The 18631-nt window shown below is 45.5% G+C and overlaps 1 protein-coding gene across 3 annotated transcripts in view; it reads right to left on the bottom strand.

The window, feature by feature from the left end:
• Positions 1 to 18631, bottom strand: part of MTMR8 (myotubularin related protein 8) — a 105833-nt gene that overhangs the window by 24251 nt on the left and 62951 nt on the right. For all 3 annotated transcript variants that reach the window (XM_033944627.1, XM_033944628.1, XM_033944629.1), the window contains 4 exons: positions 14229 to 14278; positions 13387 to 13587; positions 10678 to 10812; positions 1175 to 1301 (listed from right to left, as the gene is read on the bottom strand). In XM_033944627.1, coding sequence (XP_033800518.1) covers positions 1175 to 1301; positions 10678 to 10812; positions 13387 to 13587; positions 14229 to 14278 — 513 coding nt within the window. The remainder of the gene's footprint in view (positions 1 to 1174; positions 1302 to 10677; positions 10813 to 13386; positions 13588 to 14228; positions 14279 to 18631) is intronic.

The following is an 18631-nucleotide window of genomic DNA, read 5'->3' as shown; positions in this document are numbered from 1 at the left end:
TAGGGACCTTTTATTACATTAAAACCTCTCCAAAAATGTGGCCCAATGTCTTTCTATGGGATCAGTATACAGACAATTAGGAAACTGCCCTCCTCTCAGCTCCTCTCTTCCCTAGATCACAGACACACACATATTCAAAAGGACTGAAAACAATTCCAAAAGCCACAATCCACATGATTTCTCCACTTGTTAATGCACTAAAATTTTTAAATCTTTGAAAGAAAGGATCAGGACTAGCTGTTTGAACATACGGGGAAGATAACCATGAAAGGGACCATCACTAACAAGTGCACCATGGAGAGATTTGGAATACTATGCCCAAAACGTCAACCAGACCCAGCCATATTTTATAATTCAGTGCCCAATTGCATCAATATGAGCAACAGACAGGGAAAAATGATTGAGCCCTGAATAAATTAATGTAAACTGTTCTGAGCTCTCCTGGGAGAACAGTATAGAAAATTGAACAAATGAATAAATAAAATAAAGAAATAAAACATTAAATCATAAGAACATAAGAATAGCCTTACTGGGTCAGACCAAAGGTCCATCAAGCCCAGTAGCCCGTTCTCACAGTGGCCAATCCAGATCACTAGTACCTGGCCAAAACCCAAAGAGTAGCAACATTCCATGCTACTGATCCAGGGCAAGCAGACTATGGACTTTTCCTCCAGGAACTTAACTATTCTCCGAGTGAAAAAATATTTCCTCCTATTGGTTTTAAAAGTATTTCCCTGTAACTTCATTGAGTGCCCCCTAATCTGATCTAATCATCAAATACCATATGAAAGTCCCAAATCATTTGCTCCAATTTTTTGGACTAATGCCTGGCCCCTGGCACACAACTCAAAGCTTAGTAGTGAAATACATCATATTTGTGATTGCTGGCTTTGCCGATGCAATTTTAGGACATTTCATTTGAGCATTTTGCATATTATTGCTTATATAAATGCAACTGGATACTGGACAACTGTGGCTGGAACTGTGACATTTTGGGCTCATTATATTGGCTTTATTGATGTCTTTGTTGTTCTAATGGCCCCATTCATGATTAACTATACGAGAGAAATTCCTTTAAATCATTTGGTCACTTTTGTTGTCATTATTTGAAGGAGTTTCTCATTACTGGGTTACTAGATGTTCTTCTTTTCGGTGGTTTCTACCAGTAACTCACATTTTCCAGATCATTCTCGTTCACCTCCAGGATTCTCCTTTGCCTCATGCCTTCAAGGAGACGGTCAAGCACAGACTGCTTAGGATGCATCCCTCTGTCAAAGCGATTATACATTCCACACCAGAACCTCAGAGGAAACAGCAGAAAAAGCATGTAGCAACCCATGGGTGAACTCATTTTCTCCTCCTGCACCGCATCCAGAATTTTATTAACATGAAGTAACAGATACCTATATGCACACATAAAGGCATCTCTTTGTGCACGTGGACTGCAATTCACTTGTGCTCCCAGTGACAAGTGTTTACACTAGACAGAAGTGTGAACTCCGAGTATTAAGAAATAAAGCCCAGTCCTTACTATGTGCTACAGTATAATCTCGCTTATGACGGAATATCGTTTATAGCGGACAAGGTCCATTGGTCCCGGCTGTGCGCCTTTATGAACATGCAGAAAATCACTGCATATAGTGGACTCGCATATAACGGACACACAATTTGGTCCCCAGAGCCACTTTTAGCTATAGTTTACGACATAATGCTTTAGAATATCTTTTAGTGTTCTGGTTTTGCAATCATTTCGTGCCATACCAATGTTTTGCTGAGTTTTGTTATTGATGTTGCTGATATGCTTGTTAAGTGACTGTTGTTCATTGATTGTACGTTGTTTCAAGCTGACCTAAATAAAGTTTTAAAAGAATGCAACTCTGGATATAACAGACTCTGGATATAACGGGCTGTTTTTCCAGGTCCCTTGAAGTCCGTTATAACGAGATTATACTGTATTGCCAATTAGCATAGAGGTCACCTTTATTATTACACTCTTGATAGTCTAGAAAGCAAAGAAAATAAGTCCAACGGGTCTGCAGTGATGATTGAACAGCAACAAACAAAAAAAACTGCAGAAACGGTGTACAAGATGTTAAGACTTTATTGAGGTCAATAAAAACGTTATAGCCCAAAGAGTGGTTCACTTAAGTTAAAAAATACTAAATACAAGCTGAATATATAGAAAATTCACTTCACCACACAAAATATATTCAGAAAATCCCACTGTACCAGAGGTAAAAGAGAATCATTGAAGCGGCAGCTCGATTATTCAATAATTTCCCCTGATGCAGCAAGAAGTGCGAAACGGGACCTGTCGGGAATTCTATATTTTTTCTCCCAGGCAATAAAGTGACAGCAGTACTGGGAGAATAACGTGGACTGCTAAGATTTAAACCACGTCCGGAGGCTAGAGTACCTTTGAAGATACGTTTTCCTATGAACTGTTATTGAGTTTTTTAATGAGAATACTATCTAAAGAATATATTAACCTTTCATATGGAGTTTTTGCAGACCAAGGATGTTTTTTTTCCTATGTAGCTATATAGTACAGCTAACATAGTTTTTCCAGGTGACAATAATCCCTGGAAAGAACTAAGGTCTTTTCTCCGTTAAATAACAGGAAACTGTCTCGGATTACCTCTGGTATAGTGGGGTTTTCTGAATATATTTTGTGTGGTGAAGACACTTAAGTTAAAACCATGGACCCGACCTAGTCTGTGTTTCGAAAAACACTCCTTCCTCAGGGGTCCAAGATCTTGTATTAAGAAGAAAATCTTCCACAGTATGGCTGAATAAAGTCCCACTGTTGCATCTGTTTTCAGAGTGGGAACCCCTTTACAGGTCAGACATGCAGGCGACGCCTGTGAGACAGGTTTGAAGAAAATTGGTCGTGGAATTTATGGGATAATTTTCGTTGTCGTGAGAATCCAAGTTTTCATAGCCAAGGAGCTCTATAGCTAAACCTCAAGGAAATGGCAAAAGAATGAACGATGTGCATGCCTGGCAAGCGATGATGTAGCATATCTTAACCTCCCCTTATACTCGTTCACAAGGGATGAGGATGGGTAGCTGTAATTTGGGTCTCTCTCGGTCAGGATTAAGTTTTAGTTTGGGACTTGTATACTGTACACTCAAAGCAGTTTACAAACAGTATGATGCAGGAAAATGGAGAAATTAGGTTCTTACCTGCTAATTTACTTTCTTTTAGCTTCTCCAGACCAGTAGAGGTTAACTTTACGATTGGGTATATATCTAATCATGACCAGCAGGTGGAGACTGAAAACAAAACTTTGGGACAGTATATCCTAGCCCCTCCTCTCTATTTCCCTCAGTCTGCCGAATAGCCAAGCAGAACCAAGAACTGGAAAACAACAGAGAGAAAAAACAATACTCCGAAAGGAGTAACAAATAACATACCCAAAAATGCTGTTGGAAAATGCAGAGGAGAAATTCCCGAAGGAAGAAGGTCCCCACAGCTCGCCAGCTAAGCCAGCCGAGCCACAGCCGCTGTTCTTTAATTCTCCCCGGCCCTAGAAAAATACTAGAACCCGCAGCAAAAACCAAAAACTGCCCGCGCAACAGCCCCAACAACAACAACAACAGACAGGGTGGGGACCTCTACTGGTCTGGAGAAGCTAAAAGAAAGTAAATTAGCAGGTAAGAACCTAATTTCTCCTTCTTTAGCACTCTCCAGACCAGTAGAGGTTAACTTTACGATTGGGACGTACCAAAGCAGTCCCTCTCACGGGCGGGACCCCCGAAGGGCCGATACCAGAACACGCTCACCGAACACCGCGTCCCGACGCGCCTGAACATCTACCCGATAATGCCGAACAAATGAATGCAAGGAGGACCAAACCGCAGCCTTACAAATATCCACCGGAGGCACGAGCGACGACTCAGCCCAAGAAGCCGCCTGACCCCTAGTGGAATGAGCCTTGAGAAACTCCGGAACCGGCTTCTGACTCAGAAGATAAGCGGAAGCAATCATCTCCTTGATCCAACGCGCAATAGTAGCCTTAGAAGCGCCAGCCCCCCGACGAGGACCCGCCAGAAGCACAAAGAGATGATCGGAGCTCCAAAAATCCCGGGTCCGCTGCACATAAGCATGGAGGACCCGACCGACATCCAACTTGCGCAGCTGTCGTTGCTCAGAAGAACCCTCCCGACTACCCAAGACCGGGAGGACCACCGATTGATTGACATGAAAAGGAGAAACTACCTTCGGCAGAAAGGAAGGAACAGGCCGCAAAACAACCCGCTCCTTCGAAAACTCCAAGAAGGGAGCCCTACAAGAGAAAGCCTGTAGCTCAGACACCCGTCTAGCAGAAGTAATGGCCACCAAAAAGACCGACTTCAGCGTAAGGTCCTTCAACGAACAGCCATCCAACGGCTCGAAAGGAGGGCGCACTAGAACAGAGAGAACCAGATTGAGATCCCAAGAGGGAATCGAGGGCCTTATGGGAGGCCTGATCAACTTGGCCGCCCTAAGAAAGCGAATCACATCAGGAATGGCTGACTAACGCTGACCTGTCACCAGCCCCCGAAAAGCCGACAGGGCCGCCAGATGAACCCGAAGAGAAGACCAGGCCAGGCCCCTATCCAGGCCATCCTGCAAAAACTCTAGAATGTTAGGCAGAGAAGCGCGAAAGGAGACCACTCCCCGCGCTCGGCACCATTCCTCAAAAAGACGCCAAACCCGTACATAAGCCCGAGAGGTAGAAAGCCTCCGGGACCCCAAAAGTGTAGAGATCACCTTGTCGGAATATCCCTTCTTACTCAGGCGGCCCCTTTCAAGAGCCAAGCCGTAAGACAAAAGGGAGACGGGTCGAACATGGGAATGGGACCCTGCGTCAGAAGATCGCACTCGAGAGGCAGAGGAAGAGGATCCGCCACCAGATGCCTCACCAGATCCGCATACCACGGACGACGAGGCCAATCCGGAGCCACCAAGACCACCAGCCCCGGATGGCGAACAATGCGAAGCAGTACTCTGCCCACTAATGGCCAAGGAGGGAACACATACAACAGCCCCTCCGTTGGCCACGGTTGGACCAGAGCATCCAGACCCTCGGCCAGACCGTCCCTGCGACGACTGAAGAAGCGGGGTACTTTGGCGTTGCCACTTGTAGCCATCAGATCCATCAGGGGCTGCCCCCAAGCACGCACTAGCAACTGAAACGCCTCGGCGCCGAGACACCACTCTCCCGGATCCAAGAAGTGACGACTGAGGAAGTCCGCCTGAACGTTTTCTACCCCGGCAATGTGAGAGGCCGAGAGGTCCAGAAGATGCGACTCCGCCCAAACCATGAGCCGAGCCGCCTCCTGCGCCACCAGAGTGCTCTTGGTGCCCCCCTGACGATTGACATAAGCCACCGCCGTGGCATTGTCCGACAGGACTCTGACCGACTTGCCCAACAAAAGGGAGTGGAAAGCCAACAGCGCCAGCCGGACCGCCCTGGTCTCCAACACGTTGATCGACCAGGAGGCCTCCTCCGTGGACCAGGTTCCCTGAGCTGAGTGACCCAGACACTGGGCCCCCCAACCCAGGAGACTCGCATCCGTAATGAGCACCGTCCACTGCGGAAGATCCAGACCCACCCCCTGAACTAGGTGAGGTGTCCGGAGCCACCAACGCAGACTGCAGCGCGCCAAGCCTCGCAGGGGAACCGGAACATCCATCCCGTGCCTCTGGGGAGACCACCTCCGGAGCAGAGCATACTGGAGAGGACGCATGGGGGCCCGCGCCCACCTCACCACGTCCAGGGACGCCGCCATCGACCCCAGGACCTGGAGGAAATCTCGCGCCCGAGGACACCGGGACGCCAAAAGCAGGCGAATCTGAGACTGCAATTTGCTCACCCGGGCCTCTGGGAGGAAGACCTTCCCCAAGGAGGTGTCGAACAGCACCCCGAGGTACTCCAGACGCTGAGCCGGAACCAACCGACTCTTGGAAAGGTTGACCACCCAGCCCAGCGACCGGAGAAACTCCACCACCCGAGCCGTAACCCGGGAGCTTTCCTGCAACGACTTGGCCCGAATTAACCAGTCGTCCAGGTAAGGGAGTACCAGGATGCCCTCCGACCGCAAGGCTGCCGCGACGACCACCATCACCTTGGTGAACGTCCGGGGAGCCGTGGCCAGCCCAAAGGGAAGCGCACAGAACTGATAGTGCCGACCCAAGATCGCAAAGCGCAGGAAACGCTGATGAGAGGTCCGAATAGGAACATGCAAGTAGGCCTCCGTCAGATCGAGAGAAGTGAGAAACTCCCCCGGCTGAACCGCCAGAATGACCGACCGCAGCGTTTCCATACGGAAAGAGGGAACCTTGAGAGCCCTGTTGACCCCTTTCAAATCGAGGATGGGCCGAAAAGTCCCCTCCTTCTTGGGCACCACAAAGTAAATGGAGTACCTGCCCGTGCCCCACTCCGGGGGGGGCACTGGAACTACTGCCCTGAGATCTAGCAAGCGCTGAAGGGTCTGGCGAAACGCCAGCGTCTTCCCAGGAGTCTGACACGGAGAAGCGAGGAAAAAATCCGGCAGAGAGCGGGCGAACTCCAGGGCATAACCGTCCCGCACCACCTCCAGGACCCACTGATCGGACGTGATCTCGGCCCATTTGGGAAAAAAGTCGCGCAGCCGGGCCCCCACCGGAACCAAGGGGGGCGCCGGCAAGGCGTCATTGTGCAGGACGGGAAGCGGGGGAACCGGCGGAGGGATTCCCTGCCCCCCGACGGGCCCCCCGAAAGGGCTGCATGCGCTGGAAGAACCGACCCCGGGAAAACCCCGGAGACTGGAAAGAAGCAGCCCCACGCCCAGGGCGATACTTGCGAAATTCCCGCAAACGCCCCCGGGCCGCACCACCCCGAGACGCCGGGCGGGCACGGTCCTCCGGCAAACGGGGAACTTTCGAGTCCGACAGAGTCTGAATCAACTTATCCAAGTCCTCTCCAAATAAAAACGACCCCCGAAAGGGAAATTTAGTAAGCTTAGCTTTGGACGCAGCATCCGCCGCCCAAGCGCGCAGCCACAACACACGCCTTGCGGCCACGCCAAAAGCCATGGACTTAGCCGAGATCCGCACCAAGTCATACAGAGCATCCGAGAGGAATGAGGCAGCCATCTCAATCTTCGCTACCTCCTGATCCACCAGAGACCAGTCGTCAGACTCTCGATCCAAGACCCGCTCCGCCCACCGAAACACGGCGCGAGCGACCAGTCCCCCACAAATAGCCGCCTGGACCCCAAAGGCAGAGACTTGAAAATTTTGCTTAAGGATGGTCTCCAATTTGCGCTCCTCAGAGTCCCGCAAGGCAGAACCGCCCTCAACAGGCACGGTATGCCGCTTGGAAATAGCCGAGACCACCGCATCCACGACTGGCGAAGCTAACGTAGCCCGATCCCCTTCAGGAATGGGATACAGGCGAGCCATGCTGCGCGCCAGCCGAAACGGCGTCTCCGGCGTTTTCCACTGCTCAAGAATAATATCCCGAATATCCTGATGCATAGGAAAAGAGCGGGAAACGGAACGGATCCCTCGTAACAGAGGGTCCCCCACACGCGGAGTCTCCGGCGGCGCGTCCTCAAAACGCAAAGCCGAAGAAACCTGTTGAATAAGGTCAGGCAGCTCATCTCTCTGAAAAAGGCGCACCACGGACGCCTCGTCACTGGAGAACGGGAAACCCGACAACCCGCCGCCAGCTTCCGTCCCCTCCAGAGGGTCCTGGAATTCCTCAGAAGGGTCCAGGTCCTCCTCCAGACCGACACGTTCCTCCGACCACAAATCCTCGTCCCACGACACCCGCGGACGCTTGGACAAGAGAGGCGGCGGAGGGGACGTCACGTCAGACGAGAGAGGCAAAGCCGCAGGGAGCGCGGAGGAAACCCCACCCCCCGAGACCCCCTGGGCGCAACCGGGACCCCCAGCCGCCTGAAAATAGGCTTTGCATAATGAAAAGAAAAAATCAGGGGAAAAACCCCCCGAGGGTCCCAAGGGACTCCCTGCCACAGCAGGGGACCCAGCAGAAACCTGCCCCTGCTTAGCCAAAACAGGGGGAAGGTCACCTGAGGTGGAAGACAAAATGGAGGGGCCAGACAGAGAAGATGGCGGTTTTCCCGCCAAAAAAGCTCCCTCCATAGCCTGAAGCGGCTGAGAAACCTGAATAGTCTCAGCCGCTAAAGCAGGCAAGCCGGCATCAGCTGTCAAAAAATCAGCTGAGAGGGAATCCTTCGGGGAATCCCTCCGTGGGCGGTTGTGGAAGACCGGGCTTCCCCACTGCTCCAAGCCGACTCGCGAGGCACCATCGGCGGGGAGCTCTGGGCGCCTGCAGCCGCTGCCGACGGAGCTCCACCACCTCACCGACCCAAACCGCCGAGTTCAGGCCGGCCGCGAGTGCCTCGCGGCTGGACTAAAATTGTGGCCTACTCCCCCGGAGAAGGGCACAATTGCTCCATACGCGACCTAGCTATAAAAAAGTGCTGGTTACATGAAAAAATACAGTAAAATACAGTTTTCTTAAAGGGAAACAACCCTCCAGACCAGCACTACCTCAGGATTTTTTTTTTTTTTTTTTTTTTACAGAACAGACTCCACAGGCTCTCAAAGCAATATGCCTTGCTTGATTTAGGGGGCAAGGCTTACTGCTGAGGCTCCTCTAAAAAAATGTGGGGAGGTGGAGGAAGTGGGGGGAGGGACCCCGCTCGTGACCCGCCGGGTTTAACACCCCCGAGGTCGGACGAACCCCCAAACAGAGTCCGCCCAAGCTCCGTCCGGCTAAAAACAGGGACAATAAACCCCCTAAACAAATTCCAACAGCCCTACCAAGGGAGATGGGTACAGATCACTCAACACCTGCTGGAGACTGAAAGAAGACTGAGGGAAATAGAGAGGAGGGGCTAGGATATACTGTCCCAAAGTTTTGTTTTCAGTCTCCACCTGCTGGTCATGATTAGATATATACCCAATCGTAAAGTTAACCTCTACTGGTCTGGAGAGTGCTAAAGAAAAAGGGGTTCCCACTCTGAAAATTGAGGGCAGAGTGCAGAACAGATGCAACGGTGGGACTTTATCCAGCCATTCCGAGTAAGATTTTCTTCATAATACAAGATCTTGGACCTCTGAGGAAGGAGTGTTTTTTGAAGCACAGACTGTGTCTGGTCCATGGTTTTTTAATTAAGTGAACCACTCTTTGGGCTACAATGTTTTTATTGACCTCAATAAGGTCAACATCTTGTAATCGTTTCTGCAGTTTTGGGTTTTTTTTTTGGTTTGTTACTCTTGATAGTCTGCCTTTCTGTGGTAAACCAAAGCAGATTACATATTACATAGAGGTACTTTCCCTGTCCCTAATGGGCTCACAATCTTAAATTGTACCTTGGGGTAATGGAGTGTTAAGCTTCTTGCCCAGGGTCACAACTGTACCCTGTTTCCTGTTCTTAGACTAGAATAATTCACCATTAGGCTACTTCCTCCGCTACCTGGACAAACTCCATTGCCAGCTTTTCCTAAGCACACAATCTCCCTTCACCTCTTCCCTTAGGTCTACTTGCTGTAACCCAAGACAAGAACATCTCAGGGGAGGAGACATAGGCATCCTGGGACTGTCGGCCAAGTCTCTTCCCTGAAGAAGCCCTTTCTGGAAACGTCAATCGCTCCTCCTACACTTACTTGCTCCACTTCATCACTTCATCATGCTTCTATTCCTTTCTCTCCTCTCTTCTACCTTCCAAAGTATTTAGATCAATGCTGTCTTGTTAAAATGTTTATTTTATTTTTATTTTTCCTCTAACTCTACTTTTCACTTCTCTATTACCCTCCAGGTACTTTAGGTTAGATTGTGAGCCTTCGGGACAGTAAGGGAATTTTTCAAGTACCTTTCTTATTTCTAATCTTAATGTATATTTTCTGTAAACCGCTTAGAACCTAACGGATGTAGCGGTATATAAGAAATAAATTACATTACATTACATTACAAGCTAACCTATTCAAAGGAAACGCAGAAAAGAAAAGTAAGCTGATATTCAAACACAATTGTGGTCATTGGCAGCTGGTGAACATATAATTGAAAGAGTGGTGGACCATTGGAACGAGCTCCCGGAACAGGTGATCGTAGCCAGCAGCATACAAGATTTTAAGAATAAATGGGATGCCCACGTCGGATCCCTACGAGGGTAGCGTAGAGGAGGGCAGCTTGGGGAGGATTGATAGAGTTTAGCTTGGGGGGAGGGTTGTTAGAGTGGGCAGACTTGATGGGCTATGGCCCTTTTCTGCCGTCATTTTCTATGTTTAGATGAAGAGTATATTTTAGAATTAAATGGATAGTATTAGTCCATTTCAAATAAATGCTTATCAACCATCTTGTGAGAGTGTGCCAGAGTGGTTAAAGCTACTGCCTCAGCACCCTGAGGTTGTGGGTTCAAACCCATGCTGCTCCTTGAAGTCCCAACTATCTGTATAGATTGCTTTGATAATTTTCCTTCCCATTTACACTAGGCACTCATATTTATAATTAAAAGGGATACTGAAAACGGGATGAAGTGCACAATGCTGAAGATATTAAAATTATTTCAAAATTTGTATTTCACGGCATTTATCAAGTTTTAATATACTGCCTTATATGCAAGAGAATGTCAAAATATAAGTTGTATACAATTTCTCAAAAAAATGTTGAAACTTACTTAAAACTGAAAGGTAGAGTGTTAGGCTGAAGTACACCATAGGCAGAAGGCAAGAAGCCAGTATAAAGGGGATTCAGGAACTCCTCTTTTCTCTTAAGTAGGAAAGGCCACAAGGAATACGTCTTTTCAAAGACACTGTAGAAAATAATAATGTTATTTTGTATGAATCACAGAAACAGAGTCTATATTGGCAGGCAGAAACAGACTGGCTGATTTAGTCTCGGCCTGATGCAATATTTCAAACCTCACAAGTGACGTCTTTCCTATCACACCTCACAACCTGGATACTTTCTGTGCTTATCTTATGCTTTTATGAATTCTCTAGGACGCTGCAACGTGCATCCACTACCCCTTTTTTCAAGTTTAAAAAAAAAAAAAAATTCCTGATGCTACTCCCATGTTTACTCCCTTTTGTGCTACAAATTTTCCACTGAAAAAAGTTTATTTCTTATGCACTGCATTATACATAGTAACATAGTAGATTAAGGCAGATAAAGACCCGAATGGCCCATCTAGTCTGCCCAACTTGATTCAATCCAAAAATTTGTTAAGGTTTTTTTTTTTCTTCTTCTTAGCTATTTCTGGGCAAGAATCCAAAGTTCTGCCCGGTATTGTTCTTAGGTTCTAACTACTGAAGTCTCCGTCAAAGCTCACTCCAATCCATCTACTCCCTCCCAGCCATCGAAGCCTTCCCTAGTCCATCTTCCACCAAACAGTCATATACAGACACAGACCATGCAAGTCTGCCCAGTACTGGCCTTAGTTCTTCAATATTTACTATTATTTTCTGATTCTAGATCCTCTGTGTTCATCCCATGCTTTTTTGAACTCCATCACCATTTTCATCTTCGCCACCTCTCTCAGGAGTGCATTCCAGGCATCCACCACCCTCTCCGTAAAGAATAATTTCCTTACTTTGTTCTTGAGTCTACCACCCCTCAACCTCAAATTATGTCCTCTGGTTTTACCATTTTCCTTTCTCTGGAAAAGATTTTGTTCTACTTTAATACCAGTATTTGAATGTCTGAATCATATCTTCCCTGTCCCTCCTTTCCTCTAAGGCAGTGGTCAGCAAACCGCGGCTCTTTAGCCACTTGAGTGCGGCTCGCGGCTCAGCTAGCTAGAGCAGGGCTGCCCAACCTGCTTCCCTTCCTCGTAAAGAGGATGCTGAAGTGCCGGGCCGACCAACCTTCGCCACCCATCGGAGAGGAAGTTCTGGGCCAGCCAATCGCTGCGGGGAAGGGAAGTAGGGAGAGCTCAGAACTCAGCAGCGGCCTGTTTCTCAATGGCGGCAGCGGCAGACTATTCCCCAGCAGCGGTGGCTTGGGGGAGGGCAGGGAGAAAGAAATTAAGGGGGGGGGCAGGGAGACATAAAGAAAGAAGGGCGACGGGAGACAGAAAGACAGGGAGACAGACAGAAAGGGGGCATGGAGAGAGAAAGAAAGAAGGGGCAGGGTGAAAGAAAGAAAAAGTTGGGGGAAGGAATGAGGTCTGGAGGAGAGGAAGCATACAGTAGGCTGAAAGAAGGGAAGAAATATTGGATGCACAGTAAGAAGAATAAAGTGCAACCAGAGACTGATGAAATTACCAGACAACAAAGGTAGGAAAAATGATTTTATTTTCAATTTAGTAATCAAAATGTGTCCATTTTGAGAATTTATATCTGCTGTCTATATTTTGCACTATGGTTTCCTTGTACTAAACTGCAATAGCGTTTTTTAGCACAGGAAGCCTATGAGTATCGAGAGCAGTGCAGGGCATTCAGCTATCACAGTTTAGTAAAAAGGGAGGGGGTATTTTTGTATAGTTGTTACTGAGGTGACATTGCATAAAGTCATCTGCCTTGACCTCTTTGACAAACCCCCAGAATATAAATAATTAACATTTTCTCTGCGTACAGTGTGCTTTGTGTTTTTTAAAATTTTATTGTTGGTAGATCATTTTGACTTGGCCACGAAAGTAAGAGGGAGGGAGGGGAGCCGCTGAAAGACATCTAGTAAATCTTGTTGGCTTAACTGTGCAGGGAATTATTTTTGTAAAATCATGTTTTGCTATGTGACTGGCATTATTTAGACTTTAATTTCTATGAATGAATAGAATGAAAATGATATAAAATTGCTTGCTTGTTTTTATGTGCGTGCACTGAAGGGAAGTGCAGAGAGAGTGGGCTGAGGACGCTGAAGGAAAATGGGGAAGAGAGAGTGGGGAGAAGACACTGATTTATAAATTGACAATTGTACAGAATATTGTTTCAGTATAAAACTATTCGAGGCTTGTGTGGATGGAATCAGATGGTTTGAGGGGTCGGGGACCGACACAAATTTTTTCCACATGTCATTCTCTAAGTTCTGCCATGAATCGATTTTGATTACGTGCAGGCGAGCGGGGTGTCAGTCGGGTTGACGTAGCCGTCGTAGCATAAGCAGGTTATGGCTCTCAAAAGAAATCTTAATCGTTGTACTGCTGATGTTTGGCTCTTTTGACTGATGAGTTTGCCTACCACTGCTCTAAGGTATACATATGGCATACATATTGAGGGCTTCCAGTCTCTCCTCCCATCAAGTCTCCCTGCCTTAATATTTCAGAGTCCAATAATTAAACAGAACTTTTCAGGTTATGGATGAGGAAATACTATTATGGGAGTCATAAAGCAAGTTTTAAGCATTAAGACAAAGGTTTAAGGAAACTTGTGGTAGAACCTGGACTTACCCTAGATCCTCTCGCTCTTTGTGAGAGTTTCCAATGAAGTTCCCAAACTGGCAAGAGAAAACGTGATCATGGATCTCGAGCAGGAAGCGCTCATTGAACTCAAATGCACAAGGAAATTGTTCCATGAGCTGCCAGACACATTCCACAAACTGTGTGAAGACGGGGGACACCTCCTTTGGGTCACCATCCAGGTGGCCACATCTGCAGAGATATAAAACAGTTCATAATATAAATGCAGGGTAGGAAAGCTGCACTGTGCTAGCTGTGCACATCTGCCATAGAACCTGAGGTTTGCGGGCAATTGCTCTCTCCCAGGGTGCTAAAAAATGTATGCTGGAAATCCTACAAGGAAGGGCAGGACAGCTCATCTTGTGAGTCTCAGAAGACACATAGGAGGGTAAACTACTGTTTTGCCAGGTCTTACCAAACTTAATTCCCAGTTTTAGCCTGAGTAGGTTCAACTGGGAAAAACCTTAGAAAATGAGACAGTGAGATATGAAGTCAGAAAAGCTCTTGGGACTCTTGAATTCTAACCTTCATGCTGTATGATCCTTTGCTACAGCGATGCATACGTCTGGCAGCGCTATAGAAATTAGTAGTAGTCGTCTTCTTTTCCCCTAATCTCATCCTTTTTTCATATATACACAAATAAAGCAAAAAAAAACAAACCAAAACCCCTATATGAAGGGAAAGTGTAAATTATGTCTGCGAGTGCCAGTTTCATTCACTTATTGGTCAAGGTTCAACAAGAGAAGTTAATTCTGTATGCTGACTTGCTCCCTACTGGATCCATGTCCCCCTCCCTCAATCATCATAAACTCAGGACCAATTTGATGACATACCTATGTGAGAACTTGTGGCCCACCGAGATCCATTCTTTTTCAATTAAAACCTTAATGTCCATTGAGAGACAAAAACAAAACAGGATAAGTAGCATGCACTTGTGTTTCTATTTCATTTCACAACAAAGAGAAACTGGATGACTAGCCGTGATCAGTCTCAAAATGAGCTATATTTATTTCACTACTTGCTATACGACCTTTAAATAAATATAAGGAGGTTTACAGACTAATTTTAAGAAAAAGAATGCCTGATAATTGATAGAACATATAGTAAAAAATTAAAAAAGCAAAGAAAAAAAAAATCAGATCTTACCAGCTAATTATTTTTTTCCCCGTTTTGTCCCACCAGACTAGTCCAGAATCCTTGGGATGTGTCCAACCAGTGGATGGAGACAGAAATAATAGCTATGTGTGATTTGCTCCTTAATAGCACTGTATAGCCTTAGCTACTCAATATTTCAGCTGGCAAAACAAAGATTACATGTTATCCCTTTTACTTGGAGTCATACTTTATATACCCATATTGATATATTGTACTCAAATTGGAAAGGGTAACTTGCTGGAGAAAGAACTCGAAAGAAACTTGATGGTATATAACAAGAATAGTATTAGGGAAAGTAGAGTAGGGTGGACATATAGACTAGCCATTTTTCATAGGCTCAACTCTAGTTTCTCAACTGGCTTAGGATCCTATGCCATTGACCAGCCTGGGAACTGCATGGTCTGCCTGCCATTCATCCACTGGAGACGGATAAATACTAAGTAGCTAAGGCTGCACCATGCCCTTAAAGAGCAAATCACAAAGAACTCTAGTTCTGTTTCCATCCATTCGTCAACAGACAAAACCCACAAGCTCTGGACTGATCTGGTGAGGAAACAAGGTTCAAAATAGCATCAAGTTCAAGTTTATTAGTATTTAATGGATCGCTTAATCAGTTTGCTAAGTGATATACAAAATTATAAAAGAAAGTAAAATTACAAAAAGACAAACCAAATGACTAAATTCTTAGACAAGACAAACTTGAGTTGGGAGGGAAGGGGGGGGAAGTTACAACTCTTTTTAGAAGGAAGACAAAAAAGGGAGAGAACAAAAGGAAACGGGATAGTTAAAAATCTGAGAATGTTAAACGAATCTAAAATTTAAGTATTAAATGCATCTTCAAAATGATAAGATTTTAAGGATTTTTTAAAGGAGGTAAGGTCTTTTTCATTTTTAATGTATTGTGGTAATGAGTTCCACCATTGGGGGCCCATTACAGAGAACATATCGGATCTTCTCGTGCCCACTATTTTCAGAGAGGGTACAGATAAGAGATTTTGGAAGGATGATCTGAGTGGTCGTATAGTGTTATGGGGTATTAACATTCTGGCTATAAATTGAGGTTCATTATAGGTTAGGGTTTTAAATATTAACAGCATGATCTTAAAGAAAATGCGATGACTGATAGGGAGCCAGTGAGAATCGATCAATAGTGGTGTAACATGGTCATATTTCTTGGCGTTGTGGATTAATTTAATAGCTGTATTTTGGATAAGTTGGAGTCTTCTTTCCCAATAAACAAGAATCCATCATATGGTCACCTCTTGCAAGCTTTGAATCTCAGTAATCCATCTAAACATCAAAATAGAGATTTCAAATATATCAGGGTTAGCCCCCAAAAGAGCCTGGAGCTTGGCTCATTAGAGGTGTTTGCAGAAAAAGGGATTGCCTGGCAAGCTGGGTTCCTATGCTCCAAGATGGAAACCGATATTATGTCAAACACACAATAATAATAATAAAGCTTTATTTATATCCAGTCAGACCTGTTCAGTTCAAAACAATATACAATAGTGGAAAAGTACAAAGTACATGATGAACCTTTTCAGTTCTAGACAGTATACAATAGTAGATACAGAAGTGGGATTGTGGGGATAATTAACAATATAAGTAAGGAGATAGGGGGAATAGGAAAGAGACAGGTGGAAGTAGAGGGGGGGAAGGGGAAGGGAGGGGAAGAGAGGGGTGGTTTTTCAATCCCTGCTGGAACTCTCAAGATTAATAAGAGTAGCTTTGACATTTAGGACAGACACCAAAGTGCCTGGTCAGGTCACAATACTGGCATAATTTGAGGCTGAGGGGTGGGAGACTCACGAGCAATGTAAGGAAATTATTCTTTATGGAGAGGGTGGTGGATGCCTGGAATGTGCTCCCGAGGGAGGTGGTGGAGAGGAAAACGGTGATGGAGTTCAAAGAAGTGTGGGATGAACACAGAGGATCTAGAATCAGAAAATAGTAGTAAATATTAAAGAACTAAGGCCAGTACCGGGCAGACTTGAACGGTCTGTGTCTGTATATGGATATTTGGTGGAGGATGGGCTGGGGAGGGCTTCAATAGCTGGGAGAGTGTAGAAGGGCTGGAGTGAGCTTTGATGGAGACTTCAGTAGTTGGAACCTAAGAACAGTACTGGGCAGAGCTTTGGATTCTTACCCAGAAATAGATAAGAAGAAAAAAAAATTAAAATGGAATCAGGTTGGGCAGACTGGATGGACCATTCGGGTCTTTATCTGCCGTCATCTACTATGTTACTTCCAAGTGGCTTGTGAGGTGAAACCCCATAAGAGAAATGCAGAACAAAATGAGAAGATGATCAAGATGTAGTGTTCTCTTTAAAAAATATTTTAACACGTCAATAGCATCCAATAGCTGGTTTCATGCTCTGATGGGCCTCTTGATTTAGGGACAGCTAAAAACTAAGAAGAGAGTTTAAAAAGTAGGTTTTTCCTGTACTAATTTTCATTCCTTTAGTCCCATCAGACTAGTCCAAAATCTGTGGGTTATGTTCATTGACCAGCAGATGTGAAACAGAATTTTAAAAAAATGTTCTGCATGCTTCACCCTGTTAAGGGTACCACTCAGCATGCTACAGACCGAATACCTGGCAAGATCCCAAGAAGTAAAACAGATTTTATGCTGCTTATTTTAGGAATAAGCAGTGGATTTCCCCAAGTCATCTCAATAATTATATTACATTAGAGATTTCTATTCTGCCATTGCCTTGCGGTTCAAGGCGGATTACAAAAAACGTATTACAAGAAGATATCTGGTAATTTCTAGAGGAGATAAAGAGTAGGTGAGGTTGCTTTGGGGAATTGGGAAGGTATTGGGAAGTGGTATTGAGAAGTGGGAAGGAGCTAGCGGTATTAAGTTGTTTGAAGGAATTTCTTGAAGAGTAGAGTCTATTTCTTTTCTTAATGTTTTGTAGTCTGGGGGGTCATAATTAGTAGATTGGAGATTTGGTTGTTGAGTTTTGCTGCTTGTGTGGCTAAGAGGCCGTCATATAGTTTTTTTTCCATTTGACTTCTTTGATTGGAGGGCATGTGAATGGAGTGTGGGTTTTCCTATGTCTAGTTGATGTAGTTTGGATGAGGCAGTTGTTCAGGTAGGTTGGGCTGTCGCCGTTTATGGTTTTAAATAGTAGACAGTAGAATTTGATTGCTATATATAATGGCCTATGGACTTCTCTTTTTGAAATTATCCAAACCTGTTTTAAATCCTGCTAAGGGAGATAGGTTCAGAACAAATGCTAGGAAGTTCTTCTTCACGCAGAGGGTGGTGAACGCCTGGCATACGCTTCCAGAGGAGGTAGTAGAGCAGAGTACGACTTTGGGGTTCAAAAGGGGATTGGACGAGTTCATGAAGGAAAAGGGGATCCATGGGTACAATTAGAGGGTTACTATACAGTACAGAAGGCTGTAAAGTAATAGAGTAGTAGAGTAATAGATCACTACAGGTCATTGACCTGGGGGGCCACCGCGGGAGCGGACTGCTGGGCGTGATGGACCTATGGTCTGACTCAGCAGAGGCAATGCTTATGTGCTTAAGCTGATTTCACCACATTCTCCAGCAACAAACTCCAGAGTTTAATTATATGCTGACTGAAGAAATATTTTCTCTGGTTTGTTTTAAATCTACTACTTAGTAGTTTCATTGCATGCCCCCTAGTCCTAGTTCTAATATTTTTGGAAAGAGTAAACAAGTGATTCACATCTACCCTTTCCACTCCACTCAGTATTTTATAGACCTCTATCATATCTCCCCCGAGCCGTCTCTTTTCCGGGCTGGAGAGCCTTAGCCGCTTTAGCCTTTCCTACTAGCAAAGTCGTCCCATCCCTTTTCTCATTTTTGTCACCTTTCTCTATACCTTTTCTAATTGCACTATATCTTTTTTGAGATACAGTGACTAGAATTGCACACAGTATTCAAGGTGCAGCCATACCATGTAGTGATACAAGGGAATTATAACATTTTTCCATTTTGATGGAATGGAACAAAATGATTAGCTTAGTAAATTGTTGTACCAATAGCATACATCTTCAGCCCCGGGAAAATCCTAACAAGGAGATAAGAGAGAAGGGATTTGGA

Source organism: Geotrypetes seraphini, chromosome 5 (assembly GCF_902459505.1).
Source record: "Geotrypetes seraphini chromosome 5, aGeoSer1.1, whole genome shotgun sequence".
Lineage (NCBI taxonomy): Eukaryota > Metazoa > Chordata > Amphibia > Gymnophiona > Dermophiidae > Geotrypetes > Geotrypetes seraphini.
Note: the sequence above shows the minus strand (reverse complement) of the source record. Positions and strands in the feature narration are given on the sequence as shown.